The 23,729-nt window shown below is 43.1% G+C and overlaps 2 protein-coding genes and 1 pseudogene across 6 annotated transcripts; all 3 read right to left on the bottom strand.

Moving 5' to 3' along the window:
* Window positions 1-3,612: 3,612 nt before the first annotated feature.
* On the bottom strand, window positions 3,613-7,341 carry LOC136454970 (mitogen-activated protein kinase kinase kinase 1-like; annotated as a pseudogene).
* A 57-nt stretch (window positions 7,342-7,398) lies between these two features.
* Window positions 7,399-8,919, bottom strand: LOC136450296 (uncharacterized). Of its 3 annotated transcripts, none has more exons than XM_066450689.1 (2): window positions 7,891-8,919; window positions 7,399-7,535 (listed from the first exon to the last, which is right to left on the bottom strand). In XM_066450689.1, exons 1-2 carry the CDS (start codon window positions 8,839-8,841, stop codon window positions 7,533-7,535), a joined length of 954 nt encoding a protein of 317 aa, XP_066306786.1. In that variant the 5' UTR covers window positions 8,842-8,919; the 3' UTR covers window positions 7,399-7,532. The 3 variants fall into 3 exon arrangements, with proteins under 3 accessions (XP_066306786.1, XP_066306787.1, XP_066306784.1); XM_066450690.1 differs by lacking the exon at window positions 7,399-7,535 and adding an exon at window positions 7,541-7,562; XM_066450687.1 differs by lacking the exon at window positions 7,399-7,535 and having other exon boundaries at window positions 7,636-8,919.
* Window positions 8,920-12,462: 3,543 nt separating this feature from the next.
* LOC136450295 (YTH domain-containing protein ECT3-like) lies at window positions 12,463-18,731 on the bottom strand. 3 transcript variants are annotated; one of them, XM_066450684.1, is made up of 10 exons: window positions 18,494-18,731; window positions 18,242-18,390; window positions 17,272-17,336; window positions 16,985-17,129; window positions 16,842-16,909; window positions 15,494-15,904; window positions 14,883-15,404; window positions 14,194-14,406; window positions 13,613-13,768; window positions 12,463-13,107 (listed from the first exon to the last, which is right to left on the bottom strand). In XM_066450684.1, exons 2-10 carry the CDS (start codon window positions 18,270-18,272, stop codon window positions 12,892-12,894), a joined length of 1,827 nt encoding a protein of 608 aa, XP_066306781.1. In that variant the 5' UTR covers window positions 18,273-18,390; window positions 18,494-18,731; the 3' UTR covers window positions 12,463-12,891. The 3 variants fall into 3 exon arrangements, with proteins under 3 accessions (XP_066306781.1, XP_066306782.1, XP_066306783.1); XM_066450685.1 differs by lacking the exon at window positions 18,494-18,731 and having other exon boundaries at window positions 18,210-18,384; XM_066450686.1 differs by lacking the exon at window positions 18,494-18,731 and having other exon boundaries at window positions 16,985-17,068; window positions 18,210-18,384.
* Between the last annotated feature and the right edge of the window lie 4,998 nt (window positions 18,732-23,729).

Raw genomic sequence — 23,729 nt, 5'->3', positions numbered from 1 at the left:
CGACAGGCACAGGAGACAGCTGCCAACTTCGCACAGTTTCAGGCTCGTCAGGACGAGTTCCAACGGCAGCAGCAGCTCCTTCAGCACCAGCAGCTACTAATGCAGCAGCAGCTCATGGGATTCATGCAGCATGTAGTGACAGCTATTGGGGTCCCAATGCCACAGCCTTCGCCCCAGCTTGCACAGCCTCCTACCACTTCGACGACTCCAGCAGTACAGCCCATCGGGCTTCAGAGTCAGGGACAGCCTCCAGTTCAGTTCACGTCACCTCCAGTACAGGTGTCCCAGTGGTTAGCCTCACCGGGTGTTGCCCCGCAGTTCACGCCCTTTCAGACGGGCTTTACACCAGAGCAGTCTTCCTCGCTATTCGTGCCTGAGTCTTCAGTCTCCAGGAGTCTTGGAGCATCATTCAGCGAGTTGACCGGCATGCCTACTCCGCCTCACATGCATACTGCCGGACCGTCTACAGCAGCTCCAGCTATCATGACCACTCAGAGGCTCCCCTCGTCTATCGCCTCGTCAGATCCTACGACAGACTTACTTGCAGCGTCACAGGCAGCACCAGCCCCAGCTCAGACCCAGACCGCTTCAGCGACACTTCCTGCTTCAGAGGGTCAGTCAGTTCAGAGCTCAGGATCTGATGATGATGCCGCCCAGTTCCATCTTGCTCCACGTACTTCAGCGCCCGACTCGTCCGCTGCAGCCCCACCGTCCGACTCTTAGGTTTTGGTGTTTGACGCCAAAGGGGGAGAGGGTTTGAGTATGTAGACTCAGGGGGAGCGAGTTTTAGGGGGAGCTAGTTATCTAGTAGTAGCTTATTATATACATTTGGAGTTTTATTTGTGTGATACACTATTACTTATGCATTCGTGTGTTTACTTTCATGCATACTACTATATATATGTGATAGTGTTATCTACGTGATTGTGATATTTGACATGTGTGATTTCTACTTTGCATTATCTATATGTCATATCACTTGTGTAATGCTCATTTGCTTTTGCTTCCGCGTTTATATTTCGAAGCAAATGAGCTTTGTTATTTGTACTCTTGCTTAATTCATATCCTTTGAGTACATTGTGTTGGCTTGGGTCATATAAGCTTGACTAACTCTTTGTTCTTATTGACAAAAGCTTATATGAACCAAGCCCGTCAAAAACCTCACTCCATAACATACTCGAGGTGGTATTGTCATCAATCACCAAAAATGGGGAGATTGAAAGCATCTAGGCCCCTAGTTGGATTTCGGTGATTAATGTCAATACAAGATTACTATGACTAACGTGTGTTTTGCAGAGGCAATTAAGTTAGGTCATGGTAATGGAGATCGATTGGGCAATCGAGGTTGTCATGCCCCTACGATGGAAATCGTTTCGGTTTTCAAAGGATGAACGACAAGGTTAAGGATAACTAGTTCTAAGTGTCGATTGGAGTTGGAGAGACACTTAGAGTAGTTTAGGACTTTGTTTTTCCTTTGGCCGTACTATGAAGGGGGGTATGAACGAGTAGCTTGACCTAGTTGAGTCTAGTGAGTTAGGTGTGGTGCACACTTGTTAAAACTAGCTCTAGGTAGCTCCTATGAATGCCTAAGATCCTTTGGAGCAAACTTCATTCACATATGTTCGAAAGTTGGAAGTGAATGGAGGGTCAAACACTGACCGGACGCTGGCTCCGGTGCGACCGGACGCTGGCCGCAGGGTCCGGTCAGTTCGTTTGACTGAGGTGGTTAAGTCTGTTGTGACCGGACGCTGGAGGGTCGTGTGACTGGACGCTGAGAGCTAGCGTCCGGTCGACTCCAGTAAGGGTCCAGACTTGGAAAAGTGTGACCGGACGCGTCCGGTCAGTGCGACCGGACCCTGAGCGTTCAGCGTCCGGTCGAGTCCAGTAAGGTTCCAGTAAGGGTTTTATGCGACCGGACGCGTCCGGTCAGTGCTGACCGGACCCTGCCAGCGTCCGGTCGACTCTTTAAATACTGGTTCGCGGGTAGAACTGACCGGAGCGTCCGGTCATCACGACCGGAGCGTCCGGTCATCCCGCAGAAGCTCATAACGGATAGTTTTTCAGGCTGCCTTATAAATAGAAGCTCCACTCGTGAGTGGAGTAACTTTTGCTCATTCCAACAGCTGAGAAACACGTTTGTGAGTGCCAAGAAGAGCAAGGTCCTAGTGAGGTGTTTGTGATTTGAGAATCCAAGAGAGTAGCCTCACTAGCAAATCAAGAGTAGCAAAGTGTGCATCCATCGTCTCATTAGGCTTCGCGTGGTCAAGTGAGAGTTCGTGCTTGTTACTCTTGGTGATCGCCATCACCTAGACGGCTTGGTGGTGATTGGGAGTTTGGTGTTCACCCGGCGGAGCTTGTGGGTGACCCGACTCAAAGTTGTGAGCGGCTTTGGGTGATTCGCCGCGACGGAGTGTCGAAGAATCAACCCGTAAAGAGCACTTGATCCTTGCGCGGATCAAGGGGGAGCTACACCCTTGCGCGGGTGCTCCAACGAGGACTAGTGGAGAGTGGCGACTCTTCGATACCTCGGCAAAACATCGCCGCGTTCCTTTCTCTCCCTATTTACTTTGAGCACTTACTTTGAGTATTTACTTTGAGCAATTCAATACTTGTTTTACATCCATAGAATTGCTTGCTAGAGTAAGGTTGAAATACAGGTTGTGAGTTCGTTGTGCATTAGTTTGATAGAAACACTTTTCTAGGCACAAGGGGTTAATTGGGCTATCCGTAGGATTTGTTTATTGCAAGAGAATTTCGAATTAGCCCAATTCACCCCCCCTCTTGGGCATCTTGATCCTTTCACTCTGCAGTTTTATTGCATATTTTTTGTGGCTCTTTTGTGTAAGGACATTTTCAACGGTGATTGGAATCTAATGATTTCCCTTCCCTTCTCCATGGTCTGGATGGTCTCACTCATCCCATTAGTTGCAGTTCTTTTCTTCAGAATGAAAGTTTTGCTTGCACATAGTTCTTCAGATGCATATATGTTGTAAAGGGGCTCAGAAGCTCAATGTACACGTTATTTGTATTTGTTATGTGTACAGCAGTGATGTACGGTGATATAGATCTGTTTGTGCAATGCTCTCGTTCAGTTCTTCAACAGAACTTGCTTATGTTTGTGTAATGCTCTCATTCAGAATAAGTGGAATCAAACTACTGCTAGTGATGCAGCTGTTAGTTTGCTGCATGAAAGTGGTCTGCACAAATGGGTGCACAAGTGGTCTCTGCACAACTGTTAGCTTGCTGCATGGAAGGTATTTGTATTGTCTTTGTAGCTTGCTAGTGCATGCAGCTGTTAGCCTGTTACCACTGCTAGGACGTGGTTATTGCCCATCGTCACTGAGTCATAATGTAGGGATTCAACATATGCAGCACACGGGTACATCAGTTGATTTCAGTATGTTTGATCACAGTTTTATGATGTTGATCAAAATAGACAATCGATGTTGCTTTTGTGTGGCGCTTAGGCATATATGATCGGCTACAGAGTACAGGAACAAGAATTCTAGGCGCTCTGTTAACATCAGCAAAAATGGAATTTGACCTGTACAAGCAACAGGTATGGAGACATGGCTAGAAACAGAACACGAAATATCAGAGCATTATTGACCAACCGCTGTATTATACTGCCAGCGTACATCTTTCACGCAACACTTTTGACATTAGAGTAATTTCCCGTTTGGACAAAATGTCAAGCACTAAGCCTGTTCGCTTGCTCGTATACAATCGTGGATTATAAGCTGAAACAGTATTTTTCTCTCACACCAAACCAGCCAGCAGTAAATAATCCACGATCGTTTACGACGAAACAAACAGGCTGATCAGCCGGATATTCAGGCACACATAATCTGAAATAGTCCTTAGCATGGTGTAAAGAGCGGACAAGCATGAAAAGAACCACTGGAACCGAACACAAATTGCCCACATTGGAGCAAACATTGTTGCTTCTGACCTTCCCCTAAACTACAAAACATGAAAATGGTACAGTGAGCAAGGGATGACCTCCCCCTAAACTACAAAACATGAAAATGGTACACTGAGCAACGGATGCCTTCAGATTGAGGGATCATTCTCGGAATTCAGGCCAAGGGTCATCCTCGTTATAGCAACAGTTCACGCATGTAAGTTAAATCTATAAAATGAAAAAAAAAAAATCATTAGTACTGGCAAGTTCAGCTAAATATTTTCTTGAGTGATAAGATGGAGGTGATCAAACCAGCTGTTTGTTTAATAGGAAGCTGGAAGACTTACCAGCTTATGTACAATCAAATATGTTGGCAATCAATGAGAACATCAGGCGCCATATTGTTGCAGCAGTCTCTGCACAAAAGGGTGCTCAAATAGCTGATTGGCAGATGGCCGGTCATTTGGATTTGCCTGGACACACTTCTTTATGAAATCACGCGCATCTTCTGATAATGTATTAGGAAATTCTGGTGGTATTCCCCTACCAATTTTAAGCAAAGCATGTGTCTACAAAACAGGAGAAATATGATATCATTCACCATGGAAGTATAGCTTTCTATCAAGAGAGGTGCTACTTGTGTGTGCGCATTTACGATATTTCTCATAAAAATAATGGAATCATCTAGACCAAGACTACTGCTATTTTTGGTCCACTATACCGTATGACATTTGCACAAACAAACAAAGATAGATAAACAGCAAATCTATCAGTCGGGAAAGGTAGACACACGAATCTTGTTTCTTTCTTCTTGTATTCAAAGTTTAAGCTTCAAATTCCGTTGTATATACAAGTTTGTTACTGCTGCAGCAGAAAATTGAGGAGGCACAATCACTCACCCAGCCAAGACTCCATATGTCCGCTGGAGGTCCATGTGGGCCTTAGCAACCTAATAATGAAAATATGCCATCAGGAAATGCCCACAATATTGGGTCGCAACTTGCAAGACCAAATTTGATCATCACTTTTGTGACAAAGTAAAGTAACAGCTTGAAGTCATATCACGCTTTTGTTTGTCACAGTGCTTACAAGTTTTTCAGTTACAATTAGCTAGCTTGATTTTCAAAAGCGGGCTCATAAGTATCAAACTTGCCATTGTCAAGTAACTGAACTACGGAAAGGCACATCATTAAGGTTGAAACAGCAAGGATATTTTTGGGAAAACTACACTTGAGATACTTAGAATTATATTCTGGATTATTTTAAGAATTCAACATGGTACTGTAACATCACTGAGATAGAAACAGCGCAGAACCACAACTGCACATACTAACCTCAGGGGCCCATCCAGTAGACAGTTCCCTTAGCTAGATTTTGCTTGGCTCAAAATTGACATCTTGCAAATGCAAATTAGAAAGAGTCAGGACAACATGTAGATGTAGAACTTAGATGAATCTTACGGTGTTTAGAATGTCGCAGTGAATACCTCCTTTGCAAGTCCAAAATCTGCCAATTTGACCAACCGCTTGCATCAACTAGGATATTGGCACATTTTATATCTCTAGTCTAGTAACATAGGGGATGAGCATGTTCAATATCCAGATAAGATAAACTTATATCCAGATATAAAGTAGAAAATCAAATTGATGTATCATTCTATTTCAATCCTAACTCACCTGTGCAGAACATTCCGCTGATGTAGATAGTGCAACCCGTTCAGAATCTTGCAAACGGTATTTTTGATATAAAGCTGCCAAAGATCCTTGAGTAACAAGTTCAAGAAAAATATATAGTTTCCCACCTTCCTGCAAAGAATTCGTCCCACAAATTTAACATTAAAAAAACGTTCATGATGGACAGCTGCCATATACTTGAAGATAGCATGTAATACGAGAGCACAAAACGGAGTACAACAAAGCAATCATCACATAGAGCAAATTTTATTATAGAAAATAAATGTATGCTTATCATAGTTTTATTCTGGAAATGAATTTCATGACTATAGAAATGAGTTTAGTACCTTATCTGTTCCAAAATACTGAACTATATTTTCATGCTCCAAACGACTCACGAGAGATATCTCCTGAAACAGTGAAACAAAATAATTACCAATTATCAGTGGAAGTCAAGAAAAATAGTTGGGTGATTGAGAAACATGTTTGAAGCAGCGTAATCAGCATAATTCTCAAGCATGCATAATTCATAACTCACTTGTTCAAGCTGCAGAATGCGTTGTTTTGCATTGAGTCCTTGGGTCCATTAATGATACTTCCTTGACAGCAAAAGAAAAAGCCATCACTGTAAAAAACATGTTAGAAGTCAGTCTCTGAAATATTGTGTTCCACAGGATGTATGTGTTCAACAAACTGTCTGAATGTTTTCTCACCAAATAGCCTGTTGGCTGCATTTGATAATAGAATAATTTGTGAACTCTGGAGTTCCTATGAAAATGATAAATTGATCTCATATAATGCTAGCCAACATCAAGAAACGGCATCACAGGCAACCTGTGAAAAGATCGATATATGCATGCCAATCTTATAATGATTATATATATAACTAAATATTGTTTCTGGCACAGAGAATCCTAATGAAGTGAAAGCTCAGATGGGACACAGGACTCTGCATGAAACAACAGGAGATTTTATTCCCTCAACCAAAGATTCCAAAGATAGACTAAAATCCAACGAATAAGACTTGACTTAGGATCAACTGAAAACTGATGTCCAGTATATTCTTTTGAAAGTCAGGCAATAGTTAAGCACGCCTAAAATGAGAAGTATTACATCGATTGCAATATATTTGAAAACTGCTAGTAGCACCATAAGATCCCAATTATGCACACTAAGATTAGTGAACTTGATAGCTGATATACCAGATCATAAACACAGTTTCAGCAATACAGTACTATGCATATTCTTGCAGAGCAAAAATGTAGCTGTGCTTCCACTGTCCTCTCTGTCCTAGTTAATTATGACACAAACAAAAACTCAATAATGCGAATATGGTATAATTATCATGAAGTAGTAAGATCCAAACTTACTCGTTGATCGGTACACTGACCCAAAAGATCCACTGACGAGATGCTGTCCCTTGAGCCAAGACGTGATAGTTCTCTTAAACCGCCTGTTTGGTGACGGCAAGATCAAATACTCGGTGCTCCGAGCAGGGGACTCCGCTACAGCTTGAACAACGGCAGCGGTAGTCTCTCCACCGCTTTTGTTCTCTCCACTCGTAGCTGATCCACCTTGACCACATCGCCCTTTCCCTTCACTCCGTCTGCAGTCCTCTCCTTCACCATGGCGGCAATCACTCCTCTGGAAGATTCCCGTCTCCTGGACTGCTCTGTTGCTTGATTAGGTTCCAGATCCCTTGTATGATCGTGCAGAAACTTCAGCAGCCTCCAGTTGGACTACTTTGGCAGCCAACACAGCTTGCTCTTCACCCTTGACGGCTGTATCCAGCCTCGCTGCGACCACGGCATCCCGTCCAGAAACATCTAGCGGCCCATGTGGTGTTGGTGCCATCCCCTCAGCGCCCGCACCCGGCAGCAGTTGCGGCGCCCGGCGTGGACAGTCAGGCGGGATGGTGAAGTCCTCGGGGTTCCGAATAACATAGTATTTCCATATTACTACAATAACATAGTATTTCCATATTACTAGAGCTCAGACTGACAAATTTAAGACTACAATATCTATCCTGCCAAGTTCAGAACCAACAACAAAACAGAATAACCGAACATCATCCAGGCACTTCCTGACTTAACACTGACACTGCAACAAGTCTCGATCACTATGAACAACAAAAAAGTCAACACCAGATAGATAACAAAGTCGAGATTCAGCTACCATACTTCAGTAGAGGATACAAAATTAGCTGGTAATCAAGCATCAATGCATTTGAATGCCATAAAATAGAATGCCTAGATACTGCTCAGCCCAGTCCACCCTTCACTCAGCCAGGTCCATGAGCGTCTTGGTCACTACCTTGATCAGGTCGTGGCGGCGCAGATGCAGTTTCATCTGTGCATGCCTCTGCCACTTGATCTTCTCGTCCAGTGCACGGGCCTTGCTATCGTCGATCATCGCAAACTCCCGCTTGAACAAGCCCGGGTGTGCCTTCTGAAGCGCCTTCACCTCCTCCGCAAGGTATGGGTACAGCTCACACATCTCGTCAGGCTCCCTCCCAGCACCACTGTTAGCCGCCGCCTTGGTAGCCGCCTTGGTAATGGAAGGCCAGACGTTCTTGAAGAGGTTGAAGAGACGGCGGTTGTGATCCTTGCTCGGCAGCGCGCCCTTCTTGACCGCTTTGGTGTTCCGGCTCTGCAAGCTCTTCACCTTCCTCTTGAGCTCGGAGAGGCTGCAGCCACTGTTGTCGAGCTTGCCAGCGAGGGCGTTGGCCAGCACGTCTATTTGAGGCAGCGAGCCGTGCTCCAGGCGGTGCGCAGCGAGGGCCTCCAGGATGCGGAACTCGTCGTCAGTCGACCAGGTGCGCTGGAACGGCGCGCCCGGCCGCTTTGCGCCCTTAGCCTCCATCTCTTGATTTGAAGCGGGCTTCGTCTGCGGCATCTCGTCGTCCGCCTCCTCCTCCTCCTCTTCTTCGTCAGAAGTCTCGGATTCCTCGCGAGTCGGCGGCGGCGGAGGTGGGTTCTTGGTGGCGGAAGAAGGGATCACGTGGTTGGCCTTCTCGTCCTCTTCTTCTTCGTCCTCCTCTTCCTCCTCGCCATCTTCATCCTCATCGGACGCTTCGGATTCCTGGTCCTTCGGCCGCGGCGGAGAAATGCTCTTGGGAGCGGCCGGAGGCGGTGAGTGGGCGATCTCCTCCTCGTCCTCGTCCTCCTCCTCCTCCTCCTCGGAGCCCGAACCAGAGGCGGTCTCCTCGGAGGAGGCAACCGGGGGCGGAGGCGGAGGAGGTGGAGCCGACCGCTTGGGGGCCATCGCCGCCGCCGCTCTAGGGTTTAGAGGTTTAGGACAGGCGGGGGAGGCGGCGCGGAGCTCGGGGCTTCCCGGCGCCGTGGTTTTTGTGTCCTTGCTTATAGGGCCCGATTGGGACGCTCATCCGTTGGATTTGGCACTGGAGTGAGAATCTGCCGTCCATTTCCACTGAAAACGCGGACAGTGTCTGCGACCCTGTTAGCCGTTCCACTCGGGGCGTCGAAACATCTTCTTCAACTCAGAGTTCAGGCATGTTCAGTGTACAACGCTCAAGGGTAATGCAGGTCGTGCTACTCACTCCCAGTGTTCATTATAGAAATCACCAGTTCAGAATCTGAAATCAGTCGAACACGAAGCAACCACAGCACTCACACAGCAAAACCCAAGGCCATTGCTATCGATTCTCACCGGAGACACTCATGGTTCCAGCATCATTCTCTGCCGAGTTGCTTCGGAAAAAACAGGGGAAAACAGCTTGTCGCTTGATGCAGCATGGTTGCAGGATCGGGACCGCTTGGAAACCACTGGCTTTGGTCAGTGCTCATTGCTCAATACTGTGAGGCCGTCAGGTGCATCAAGCTCGACGCGTCGAACAGCTCCATGAACCTCTGGTCAGTGCTCCTCGCCTTGAAGTGCAGGTACTCATCGAACACTGAAAACTGGCACCACTTCTGAAGCTTCCTCAGGCATCCGACGACGCAGCCAGTCTGGTGCTGAAAGAAAACACGCGCCGCGTCAGCGTCAGGGAGATCAAATGCTATCGTAGTATCGTGGAAGGAAAATGCTGAACTGGAATGCAAGAGGCTTACCTTGCCTCTCTTGCAGTGGATGAGCACCGGCTGGTTTCTTACGACTGAATAGATTGAAACAGGAGAAGAGTTAGAGATGTCAGGTGGTGAAAGTTGCAATGGCATAAAGTAGAATTGTAGAAGTATCAGTGAATGCCGGTACCGACAATAACTTTGAGCGCCTCTCGGATCGTTTCTTCAGGGATGTCGACGAATGGTTCCTGCACCAACATGGTATCCGATAGTTGACATACATGGATGAAACTAAAAGGAAAAGTTTGAGTGAAACACACCTTGATAGTTCATGGATGAAACTAAGCCCAAAAGTAAACTTTAAAGATTGAAACAATCGTCTTGAAAGTTCAGGGACAAAAGTGATATTTGGGGGCTAAAATGACTATTCTGCCTCAAGTTTTCTTCCGACTGCACTCATGTTTTTAGAGATGATTGTGGACCAATATTGCAAGTAACCAACTTTAGCCATAGGTTTGGCCCAAGTTAGCACGCATGAAATTCAACAATGGATTGTAGATCGGTTGGTTTCCCTTTCTTTTTCCAGATTTGGAGCCTGTTTGGTAGCTTGCCCTGGTAAATTTGGTGTATTGTACTTTCAACAGCCCATCTCCAGTTTTAAGTATTTAGGCCCATAAACGGCCTAACGGGAAATGAAGCAGCTGAAGACTTGGGCAGTACTGGGTTGGGCTGACAATTTCTTTGATTATCCTTCAACAATGGGCTGCCTTCAGGTTAACATTTTCAGCGACCCAACGAACGCAAGGATTCGTGTTTTGCGGCGCCTACGAAAGAAACCGAGGGGTTCAAAAAAAAAAAGAGGAAAGAAACCGAGGGTGGCAAGATCGTTCGCCGACGACACTAAAAATCAGGAGCAGATTTGCCAATTGGGCCTATGGCGCGGTGGCAGTGCTGTCTAGTGGTATGCTACCCCAGGGTTTAAACTTTAGTGATCGTACCTTTTTCTAGATTTTTTCCAGAAATTTTAGGGTACACGCACATGTGCGCGTTCGGTGGTATTACATGTTTCTGTGCACTGAAGGCAACATCTCCCAATCTCTTCTTTGTGTGTGTACGAACGTGCACGCATATGTACGTATGGTGTGAGTGCGTAGTGTATGGGTTACGTGCGTCCAAATTGTACCCAATCAAAAAATTAGAAACAGATTTAATCCATGGATTTTTTTTCGGTCCTAGCACAACACTTCGCTAAAACATGGTTGCATTATTAGTTTATTACTCCGTGACAAAATGATAAACTCCAAACCAAACTGGGCATATATTCCTATGATTTGTGAGCAAGGCTTTAAATTGCAGGCTATACTAAACAGCGGCATCTAGAAGTTATAAAGTATAGCACAGTTGTAACGGAACAATAACATATAGCGGTTTTAAGGTAACCATAAAAATACAAGTAATTGATTCACAAAAATATTAGAATCACAAAATTTGATGACACAAATATGTTTACAAGGCATGAGGAGTCTAGGAAACATTACTTAATATGGCACATGAGACTCAAGTGTTCAATTTTTCAAAAGACCAACTTAGCAGCAAAATATAAAATAGATAATCTCCCTGTTCGCTTGAGCTTATTCAGAATTACTTTTCAGCCATGGAACAATGTTTTTCTCTCACAATATTTCAGCATAAACATCAGCATAAGCCAAATTTCAGCATCAACGAACAGGGTGAATAACTAAATTGTCACTCTTATAGCTAAAATTGAAATAGCAACACTATTTCAAAGCTACAACCAAACAATTTAGCAGCGCCAAAGTGCAATATAAAGGTCATATAGTTGACAAAGCGGAAAAAATAGCAATAGCTTAGCGTGGATTCTCTCTCTAAGCTATAGCCTTAAATCCATGTTTGTGAGGTATAATCACTTGTTATCAAACAAGAAAGTAATCATAGCAGCTAAAGATTGGCAATTAAAAGAAGCATCTGAAAAGAAAGGAAGAATCATGTGGACCTATTCTACCATAGGAAAGAACCATCTCCAGTTACAAAATACTATGTATGTTTTAACATCGCGAACAAGCAGCTGAAGCTTGCCACTTCACAGACCAAGCAATTCAACACCCTCTGCTCCTCACTGAAGAGCAAGCAATCAGCCGACTCTGATGCCCTGTTCGCTTGGCTGATAAGCTATGACTGAAAGTACTGTTGGTTGATTTGTTATAAGAGAAAAATACTGTTCGTTGACTGAAAAAGTACAACTTATAAGCCAAGCGAACCAGATGAAAAGGCCGTCCACTCCCCCATAGCATATTTGATTCATAAACAAAATTCTTCTCAACGTTTCAAAAGGCAATATGATAGCATCGATAAAGTGACCTTTATACATATGCCCAGAAAGCAAACAGATAGGAAGTCCCTTTCCGAAAGGACTGGATGTCAGTTCACAATCCGTCGAAATCACTCTGGAAAGTGCTCCACAGTCTTACACATACTGTATATTCATGCATCATTGCGTTCAAAAAAATATATTCATTCATCAGAACGCGGCGAAGGCCAACCACAGATGTCCGAATCGAACACCCAATTTGGCCATAAAGAACCAAGCGAAAACGAAAGGTTCATAGCAGGCTGCTAGAGACATGGTATCGGCGAAGTAAACATCAACAGGTTTTCAAATCCTTTTTGTTCCTTTGCTTGATAATGGAAGAAACAGTAACATACGATTAAGTTATTGTAATTAATTCCAAATCCCTCACAATCCTTTTTTTTCTCTTTTCTTCTATGTCAGTTTCTAGAACAAGTGCACAGATTCTAAAAGGAACAGTCAACACATACCACATCCTAGAGGACAACCCACAAAGCAACAAACACTCCCTTAAGCACACCCAGCCATAAGGCAAACTGGCATCTTTGGACCACAGCGCAAACTGCTTCGCAAAATCTCAGCAGTGTAATAGGAATAACAAGAGAGAGAAAAAGACACAACACAAGAAAAGAAAATACCCTCCGAGATGAAAAATAAAATAGACAAGGAGGGGGCACTAATGCCTTAGCACCAGGGAGCTCAACCTAAATGTGCCTTAGAACCTTTTTCCCAGTCATTGAACATTTCTCGTGGGAAGACAGTCCCATAGCTTCACTTTCTTTTTCCTTTTCCGCTTGCATGAGAAAATGGAAGAGAACCGATGACAAAAGATGGTTTCTTGACATTGTACACATCAAATTTATCATTCAGGTTGAAGTCCATTCCAGAGGCTATCTCATTCCCCAGTTCAACTAGCGCATGGCATCATCCTTGTGTTGCAACTTTGTTGGGTTGCTCCTTGTTACTACAGGCAACAAGTACTTCTGGAACATTGTTGCTCTGCTCCTCATTTTCCTTGGTTGCATCATGTACCATCCCAACATTGTTGCCCTGCCCCTCATTACTCTTGGCTCTACCAAATTCTGTGGCACTTACCAATTGTGTTTGCCTTTTAATTTCTGCAGTTTTTTCAGCTTTTGGCTGCATAGAAGATGAAAATCAATGAGGGACATAATAATCGCTATTTGTTAATGATAATGTAAATGACAGATTACTATTATTAGGAGATATTAATATGTGCAACTAAAATCTTCTGTCACCAAAAGCCAATCGGGTCAATTAAGTTACAGAAAAAAATACTGGACCAAAGAATTCAAAATGACAAGTTCTTTACCCAGAAAAAAAGCACTTAGAATAGCCAAACAGATTATATTTGTTAAGAAATGTAAAATGATATGGAGATGATTCTCATTATCTATTTTGGCCAATTGTATTATTTCCTTGTGTATTCCTATAGGAAGTTCTAGGTCTCAATTGAAATACCCATAACCTTCCACCAAACATAAACCAAGAAGCATAGCACTGCCATTTTGACCAAGTAAAACTATTTGCTTTATATGGTCCGTAAATACAATGAACAAATAGAAACAAATAATATTGTTATTAAAGAATAGGAGTTCAGACTATTCAGTTCATCACTCCATACCAATGGGTGATCAAACGACGTAGTAAGCGGCTTGCCTCTTCTGTCCTGCATTACTTTTTGCCGATTTTCGTAGAAGTCAAAGTCATCCAGTATTGATGTTTTACATGCAAAGTTCTTGAAAATGTTCAACATCTCTGTACCTTGTGAAAATTTGACCTGGATTTGAAATCATACATAATCAGTGGTACAATTAAACCAAAATACCGTCTTTACAGTACAAGAAAAGCATATTTAGACAAGAATGAAACACCCTAACTGATTAGTAAAACAGAGGAAACTGAAGAATAGAATAGACCAGAACCTAAAAGTGGTTCCGATGCTTATAAAGTTGTTGGCATTTGTTTCATACAAAATAGAAGAATCAAGAGAATCATTCAGATCATGGAAGATTCATTAATCACACAGAGCACAAATAGGATTGATTGTTTCAACAGCAAGGAAAATCACATGGGCAATAGCATGAAATATTATGAACAAACAGATTTCCAGACATATTGCCATGAAATGAGAATTAACTTACAAAGCTCAACCTCTTGCCGTAAAAAATAGCAAGAAACTCTTGCTAAGTATTGGAAGGTTACCTCTTGCGTGTCCCTGCTGTTTGTCACAGGTTTATTCTCATTATTCTCCAAAATTATATGGCGAAATTGTGGATTAGGAACATCCTTGATAATGTGCCATTTTACCGAGAAGAAACCGTTCCACTTGTCCTGTTGCCAGAAGTTCATGTTCCTGTCGAAATCTACTGGGCCAACCATCTCAGCCACGCCACAGAACTGACCGCTAGCATTAACCTATAGTTTAATAATCAACATGAAAATGTCAGAAGAAAAATAATAATGCTACCCTTTTCATAAAAGGGCCACTTCGATATGCAACTCATTAACTTGCTACGAACATGTGAAACAAAGTATGAAAAAAACCAAGGCAGAACTGTGTTATCAGATAGTTAAAACAAAGGTTGCCATGTTCTACCTACATACTGGTACACCATGTTTAGATGGCTGTAATGATTACTAGAACAGAATTCTAAAAGTTCCATGGAACAAAGAAACCAAATGGCATGTTATTTTAAAATAAACAGATAAATTAGAAAGTAATCGCTTCCTGTTGTGCACTTCTCACGTGAAACTAAGTGCTCAAACAACAGTTAGATACATTGAATAAGAACAAATGTTGGAATACCACGGGGACACTATACTCTGAGATTCAAGGTGATGTTCATGAGAAAAAAATAATTATCTAGGAACAATTAGTAGCGTGTACTTACTGAGAAGAAAAGGAAAACAGGACATTTGGTTCCTTTTTCTGCCATCCTTTCTTGTGCAAGTCTATAGGCATTGTCAAGCCTTTTATTTCCATTAGGAGTACTTGCCCAGACATTGTACTTGATACTCTTGTGAATATCATCTTCACTGTAAGACTTAATTACAAAGAATAGAGCTTGTTCATACTTTGTAACAAAATCTGAAAGATTATATGCATTTTTGCTTATTGCAACATGTGAAGGTATGCTAGCGTTAGCACCCCCTGCACTTGACAACCCAACATCAGATTGAGAGCTCAAAATGTGTTTTGAGTTATCAGTGTGGCTGTTCTCATTAGATTCAGAATCACCACGTCCATTTAACTTATTTCTCGTCTTAAGCTTCTCACCGTTGTTCCAGCTTCTACCACTTTCTTTCACATTGATACATTTGCTTTGATAAACATTGTTTTTTCCTTGGTTATTACTATGCATCACAAACTTGCTAGATGGAAGATATCCTTTTGTTATGGAAGCACCAGATGCCTAGCATGAGAACAAGCATGTGAAAGTAAGTTTCCTACCTTTATGGGGCACGGGCCAAGATGGCAAGATCAATGTTTTACAAGGTTTACCTTATTTGCACCCTTTGATGATGGGCTGCTATTAGCAGCATTTGGTACAGTTTCTAGACCTGATGATGATCCTTTGACAGTATCTGCTGCGGGTTTTGCACTGCGGGCAGCTTTCGAAGAAGGAATAGCATGCTTATTAGAAGAATATTTTGGTCTTGCAGCATAATTTGTTTGATGCACACCAACTGGATGTCCCTGAACCCCATCCAGAAGAACAAAAGAAGGGTCCCATGAGTATGCAGGTACTAGTTCAGTTCCGTAAGCAATTGGTTGAGCAAAAATGCCAGGTGTGCTGACATATTGACCATCCACACTAGCAATGCCTCCAGGAACAACCGGACTATAAGAAGCATATCCATTTTCATACCCCGGAAGATAACACAGATATGACCCATTGTCAGCTTGAACCACCTGAAATGGAACATAAGGCAGATATAAAACAAGTTCTTGTGCAAACAGCTTTAACAGCTGGTGTAAAAAAAAACAGCTTTAACAGCTGCACAGTCAAGGAACAGTTCATCCTGGAAATGATGAGACCGGAAAAGAAAGATGCCAAATAACTAAAAAAAGGCAAGAATTCAATCACCACTTTTGAAATTGAGTACTTCAAACAACACTCATAATTTACACTTCATTCAAGTAGGATTCAAAAGTATATATATGAACTGACTATAATTCCTTGCATAGCAGGCATGCAACTAAAACAACTTGTCCTCGCTAAAAACAGGTATACTCATTCAATGGCAATCATTCATTGTTTATCTCGAGCAGTACAGCAGAATAGTCATGAGGTCATGACAGCATATAGAGCGATGGCAATAAAAATCATTTAACAAATCCTGCAGAGAGATTTTCGGCACAAGGATAACAATAGAAGAATAAAGAGTGACACTAAAAATAGTAGGCCACTTTCCCAAACATGTCAAGAAAAGATGACAGCCAACAGGTGCAAAGCTCGTTGGTACCACCATAGAGACGCACAAAGTGCACCAGACTTCAAAGTTAGGACCACTGGTGACTACAATAGGAAAGGCATATGTGAGACTTTATGAAGTACACTATTATTACTCCCTCCGTTCCTTAATATAAACCATATAGATTTTTAAAGAAAATTCCAAAATATAGGTACGTATTAGCTCCTACGCCGATTAGTTTGGAAACCTTCCCACCGTACATAGCACATGCCTCAACCAATCCCTTAGATTTAGGAAGCAATCTGATTAGAAGAGAAAAGATTGTCTGATTTTTCTTTTTTTCCTCGGTCTCACATTCTTCCCCAAGCCGTGCGTTAATATTGATGCTAAAAACTATATGGCTTATATTAAGGAACGGAGGGAGTATAACTTACTGCTGGGTGCACCTCTAGGCCATTATATCCAACAAAGTAGCCATTCTCATCCCATCCTCCATATGAACCTGCACTAAATAATCAAGTAGGCAAATGAATGAACTTCTTTTTAAAAGAAAATAATCAAATCATAATCTACCTACCAGGATAATAATATCCATAGTAATACATCCCTTGGTCCCCAAAAGAAGTTTCTTGGTTCATTTCACTTTCCTTCACAGTACTAGCTGCATCGCCGGAGGAAATGCAAGATACTGCATCAGAAGAACTTGCATCTTTCTTAGCAGGCTACAAGGGTCGAAGATGGAAGGCATCAAGAAGGATATAGCACAACCAACCAACCACAGGACAAAGAAGGAAAGAAAGGCGTTCCTTATACGCTAAGAAGATAAGCAAGTTAGTAAATTGTGTATGGGAATGAAAATCTCACCAAGTTGACATTGCTTGCCTTCGTGCTAGCATCAATCTTCAAGCTGTCGATTGCTTCTTCAATAGCTGGATGACAGAAAAGTCAAGGTTTGAAAACAGAATATATACTTCTAAGGGTCATGTCCACGAGTGGGCAGTGGCCAATAAAATATGCCAACCACAGCCACAGTACAGTGATCAACAGACATAACATCAGGCTGATATTGTGCAGCTTTCATCAATGGCTCATAGGGATAGATCTAAAAAAACAATAGATTATTTTGTTAAAGTACATAAAATTTCATTTCTGTTTCACAAATGCAAGGGTGGTCAAGGAACTCTAGCTGAACTAGATTTGAGGGACTGAGACATGCGACGCCAACCTAACCAATATACAGGAATCCTTCAGTGCAGGCACCATATTATTGGTGTACCTGTCAAATAAATGGGAGTTGGCTCAGCTCTCACCATCTCTCAAACCCCAATAATGAAGGGCACCTAATAATAGCATATATTACTGGATTGCTAATAGCAACCCTAACATGATAGAATGGAAAAGGCTCAATAATGTCAACTGTCAGGATTAATAAATTTAAAATGGATCAAAATTTTGATCAGAATTCTACTCAGCCTGCTCATGAAAAAGAAAAAAAAAACTGCATAGACAATTCTGTGACAAGTTCTGGCAAACTGTGATCCAAGGGCAATCCAGATGCAAAGACTGTTTTCGTTTTCCAAAGTCCATATATTAACAAAAAAAAACTTTTTATAGGAGGATAAAAACGGAGTTGAATAGCAACAGGAGCGACAAAATTCCACACTCCAGTACTTCAAATTAAAACAGCTACTGAAACTCTATTGATCCAACCAAAAAAAAACTCGCAACAACAAGAATAGCAATCGCATGAGCTCCAGGAATCCATCCACGGGATGCACGAAAGGAGAAATAATAAGCCGTACGGGGAGCGAAGCGAAATGAGAAGGAAGGATACGCTTCTGGGACAACTCGCCCTTGGGCTCCATGAGGCCACACCACAGCTCGCCGCAGAAGAACCCGGCGTTGCTACGCGTGTCCTCCAGCTCGACCGCGAAGTGGGGGAGCCGGAGGGGCCTCCGGTAACCTAGCCTGCTCCGGCCGCCGCTGCAGAGCGCGATAAACGAGGCGTCAGTTAGACAGACATGGCACGGGGTTGAGGCAGCACGCGAGAACTGGTGAACGACGAGGCGAGGGAGGAGGCCGGTACGGCGGAGGTGGGCAGACGACGAGGAGACGGCGGTGGAGCCGGTGAAGGCGAGGAGACGGCGGCGAGTTTCAGCGAGGGGGGTTTAATCGGTTGGGAAGCTTTTTTTTTCCTGGTGGAGTGGATGGATGGCGATTTTCAGTCTATGCGGTTTTGAACTTTTGATGATCCTGGGAGATGGAGAGTGGAGGACGGCTGCCTTTGTTTGTGGGTTGCTTGCAGGTTTCTTTTGCAAGAGTTTTGTAGCGTTCACGCTGTGCCTATATATTTTGGTTTTTTTAATGGGAACTGCTACCACCGAACGTCCAATCCGAGTGCTAGCGTCAGACGCGCACTGCTGCTCCTAGATGCCCCCGCACACAACCAGCAACCTCGTCCTCATCCCCAACTTCCAGCCTGTTCGCTCTCGACTGTGGCTTATCGTAAACGATCGTAAATTTTTAGTTGGAATAGTATTTTTCTCTCACACAAACCAGCCAACAGTACTTCTTCACGAACCAGCAACGATATGAACCAGTCAACCGAACAGGTCACTCGTTCCCATCACCCGCAACCGAGCCCGCTTCCATCGGGATGCCCCCGCGCACGCCCAACACATTCGCACCTCGTGTCTCCGCACCTCGTCCCCATCCCCATTCCCCATCCCCATTCCCCATCCACATCCCCATCTATTTGCCTTGCCCCTGCAGGAGCACCCCCACCACGTCGTGCCCCCCGACAACGGCTTCGCTCCCCAACGTGCTCCTGTCACCCCTTCCCCAACGCACCTCCTTCCCCAACTGCAACATCGAAAAAAATATATAGTGCAACATTGATAAACATACATTGCAACATCGAAAAATATCTACCGCAACAACAAAAAAATCTACTGCAACAAACGAAAAATATGTACTGCAACATCGGAAAAAATCTACTGCAACATCTAAAAAAATCTGATGCAACAATAAAAAAAATCTACTGCAACAACGAAAAATGTGTACTGCAACATTGAAAAACATGTACTGCAACATCGAAAAACATATACTGCAACATAAAAAATATGTACTGCAACATAAAAAAATATGCTACAACATTCGAAAAAATGTACTGCAACATCTCAAGCAGTAGTACTGCAACATCGCAAAAACATCTGTTGCAACAACCCAAAAAAATATCATTGCAATATTCGAAATCATCTGTTGCAACATAAAAAAAAACCAGTGTAACACGGCGAGATCTGACCTCGAGAGCTCGCCAGAACCCTAGCCACCACTGCATCCCTTAGATCCAGAGGAGGAGGAGGAGGGCTCAGATCCAGATCCCTCCGCGAGCTACCTAGTCGGAGCCGTCGCTGTCGTCCTCGTCGTCCTCGTCTCCGGTGGGGTGCGGGAGCCGGGTCGTAGGGAGAGTGGGGGTGCATGGAGGTCGCAGGAGGGCGAGGGACGGAGGGAGCACGGGCGGGCGTGGCGCGCGGTGTCCCCATCCCAGGGACGACCCGGAGAGCCAGCAGGAGAGCGCGCGGAGGAGTGGCGCAGGAGAGATCGAGTGTGGGGGAGTGAGCGGAGTGGGTGCGGGAGAGAGCGAGTGGAGGCAACGAGCGGAGCGAGAGGAAGTGAAGTGCGAGTACAGAGCGGTATGTGAAACGGTGCGCCCGGCCGTCCTGGACGCCTGGTCTATAGCATTACCGTTCTTTAATTACACCTTTTGCATTGTATCCCACAAGGCAGCCAGCAGGAGTAGGACTGCATGACTCGGATCCTCTGCGAGCCTCCTTGTTTGAGCTCTGTTTATGCAGAAATTTCTAGATATTTGTTGCAACTAAATGATTTCTAAATTTCTCAAAACTAAGAGATATTTATTGAGTGTCAACTATCCTACGACATCTAGCTATATCTACACCTAGGTCGATTGTCAAACAATATCTATTTTTATCTATATCTACATCTCTATTACTCTCACCTTTCTCGCTATTCTTCTTGCTTTCCTTTGAAGTTACAAAACCTTCGTTGGTGCCATAACGCTATTCTTCTTGCTTTAACATCGCTTGAAGTCGGTTGGGATAATAAGTGTAAAACCCATGTTCTCAGGCTTTTTGCGTAGCTGGCTTAGTAGTTCGTATGAGTTTATGAGTGATACATACTTTCATCAACAAAAAGATGCAACTATAAATTACGTGCAAGTCAAACTAGTTTAATTTTAATTGAATTATAATGAAAAATATTAACATTTATATCTTTAATTGGATTTACTATAAAATATATTTTATAAATCAATTTGTGAGACTTATTTTGTATTATAAATATTAGTATATATATTATATAATTTTAGTTAAATTTTATACTATTTGACTTAAAAAGCGAGAATCGTATTTTTGGATGGACGGAGAGAGTACATAGCAACAACAAAAGCAAAACGCTACGGGACGAAGACGAATGCAGACGAGAATTTGGTGTCAGGCGTAGCCGTGGGAGTGGGTGGCCGTGCAAGTTGCGGGAGGAATGGAGGATCGCCGGTGCGGCGGCAGGCAAGGCAAGGGAGAATAGGCTAGAAAGTGGCGAATTCTGGCACTAGAAGGCAGGGGAAGCAGGTAGCGGACCACCGAAACCCGTTGCAAAACGAACCAACGGCCGGCGATCGCGATCGCGATCGCGATCTTGATCTTGTCCCGGGGAAAAAGATAGTGAGTGCAGCGGTGAGCCCATGCTAGATGCCAAACAATACTACGCGTGTAGCATCATGGTTTTCTATTTCTTCCAGGGGCAACAAAGCATGTAGTATTAGTTGCTGAATGAACTGAGAAAAGAGGAGGGGCGCAACCGCAATGCAATCGTCACCCACACTGCCATTATTATGTAGAAAGGACAGTCTTTGCCACCTTTCGATTGATGCCAGAAAAGAAAAGGCACCAAGTGGTGATTAGGCAGTAGGAGACATGTAGTAGTACTAGTACAATGGGAAGCATTTTGTGTGATGCTCCACTAGCCTCGAGAGAAGGGGCAAGGGAAAAGGAGAAGAACCACAAAAAAGTGCTGCAGCCTATTTTTCCTCCCCTCTGATTTGACATCGGCAGTGCCCATAATAATTCCTTATCGTGTTGGTTTTTCCCCCAATGGCTCACAGAGACCATCCGTTCTTAAACTTTAGTCAGTTCTTAAACTTTAGTCAGTTCTTGGTTCTTTGCTTTCTTTCTCGTGGACAGAGGAGCGGGGTTTTCTCTTCGTAGTTCTAGATTAGGGTTTGGTTCTGGTGTCATCGATGATGCGGTGGCGATGATGGTACTTTGGAATAAGGTTTCTCCGGTCTCTCCTTACCTCGACGACGTTCGATCTGGCATCGGCGGAAGACCAGTGAGAGTTTGGTCTGTCAGATCTGTTGATCTTCTTTATATCTTGGCAGTTGGTGTGCTTATCAGAGGAAGCAATTGGTTGGCTTTCGATGCGGCGATCTTGACCCCTTCTTTTGGTTTGTTCTACTGCAAGGTTCGGAATCTTCAATACTCTGTTTTGATGGTGAAGGTTTTAAGCCTGTGTTCCTTGGAGAATTCCTCTAGCCGATGCTCATTCAATGGATACTAGATCTTATTGTCAGCAGAGTGGATTTTGCGGTTTTCAAAGCCATGTGTGTTAACGAGGGTGTTTGTAGGTGGCCCTTTTCTTTGTTGTCTTTGCAGTGCGACCTTTAAACTCCGCATGCAGTGGATGCCCGAAAGAAGAAGACGGCTGATTTGGTCTTTGATGTACTCTTATATTTTAGAGGTCGTTTTGTGTCTTTTTATCCAACGATGGTATTAGCCTTTATTTTTCTTGAGATATATCTGAAACACTCTTTTAAGTGTTTTTATCAAAAAAATCTCTCAAAAAAATATAAAAGAAAATGGATATGTATACCCCTTGCTCTCATCAAGAAGAAAAAAAATCGTTTACCTTTTTCATTCCAAGGCATCTTTCCCGTTGTGTCAAAATAAAAGAATCCCCTCTTCTTGAAAAAAAGAGTTGATAAAACAATGTCAGGGCATCTTCACTAGCAATTTTTTTTTTTTTTTGCCTTTTTATTGCCGTGGAATATATCTTGTCCCGTCGGCCAAGCAGGGTACCATACCATATCATCACCTCTGTCTCCTTGGGGAAATGAAAATTCGACATGGATACGCTCATGTAGCCGTGACGTCACCACCTGCTGTACTTTGGCCGGTGGTGGCAACTGGCAAGGGATGCCCTACACCAGCGCCTCGTTTAGATTGCAAAAAAAAAATCACCATATGAATAGTACCACTTTCGTCTTATTTGACAAATATTGTTCAATCTTAGACCAACTAAGCTCAAAAGATTCATCTCGTGATTTCCAACTAAACTGTGTAATTAGTTATTTTTTTTACCTACATTTAATACTCCATGCAAGCGACTAAAAATTGATGTAATGGAGAGAGAGTGAAAAACTTAGAATTTGGATAGCATCTCAACAAGGCCCAGGTCACGGCAAACGCGGGTGTCCAACCATGTTTCCCGGGCGGCCCTTCAGTTAAGCATTTGCCCAACTTATTTTGTCGGCTGATGCCTTGAACGTGTCGACCCAACAAACATAACCTTCTTAATGCTGCGTAAACATTTCGGTTCCATTTAGTAGAGCTTTGGCTTAGAATACTACGTAGTACCTATGTATTTTTTACTCTTGGCTCTAAAAATTATAGATTGAGCTATGATTAATCTATTTTATTTTTGTTATGTATTAAAATAGACTCTTTAATATTATTAGAGCAACTCTGAAAGTCTCTTTATATCATTCCTAATTGATAGGAATAGATATTTTGGTTGCAAAAATATCCTCCAACAACTTCTTTATTTAGATATCCAAATATAGCATCATTTATTTCGAATTTCTCGTTAGCCAAAGATGTACATCAGACTGACTCTCTAAAGTATACACATAAGACATAGAAACGTTGTTGGATGGTGGAAAGATATAAAAAGAACATTTTCTATATATTATGAGTACTCTAGAGATTCATTCTCGCTTTCATTTTTACTTAGCAAGAAATCCAAAAATAAATGATGATTATATTTGGAGACCTGATTAAATAAGTTGTTGAAGGGGTTTTTTTATATAAAAATCTCTATTCCTATCATCAATTAGTATGGGTATAAAGGGATTTTTGAGTTGTTCTTAGTCTAAAAAATATATACTCGACCCACGGGGTAAAATAGGCCCGGGCATTGTGTTTAAGAAGAAGACCTTCTCACGCAGGTGTGGGACAGATGAGGGG

Source organism: Miscanthus floridulus, chromosome 5 (assembly GCF_019320115.1).
Source record: "Miscanthus floridulus cultivar M001 chromosome 5, ASM1932011v1, whole genome shotgun sequence".
Lineage (NCBI taxonomy): Eukaryota > Viridiplantae > Streptophyta > Magnoliopsida > Poales > Poaceae > Miscanthus > Miscanthus floridulus.
Note: the sequence above shows the minus strand (reverse complement) of the source record. Positions and strands in the feature narration are given on the sequence as shown.

What these genes read in the sequence shown, in the direction of transcription:
- LOC136450296 (XM_066450687.1), bottom strand. Translation starts at nt 8,841, where the DNA reads ATGGCCCCCAAGCGGTCGGCTCCACCTCCTCCGCCTCCGCCCCCGGTT.
- LOC136450295 (XM_066450684.1), bottom strand. Translation starts at nt 18,272, where the DNA reads ATGGAGCCCAAGGGCGAGTTGTCCCAGAAGC. An exon ending in GGGCGAGTTGTCCCAGAAGC is followed by an intron (nt 17,337 to 18,241) that starts GTATCCTTCCTT and finishes TCTGTCATCCAG; the next exon opens with CTATTGAAGAAGCAATCGAC. An exon ending in AGGCAAGCAATGTCAACTTG is followed by an intron (nt 17,130 to 17,271) that starts GTGAGATTTTCA and finishes CGACCCTTGTAG; the next exon opens with CCTGCTAAGAAAGATGCAAG.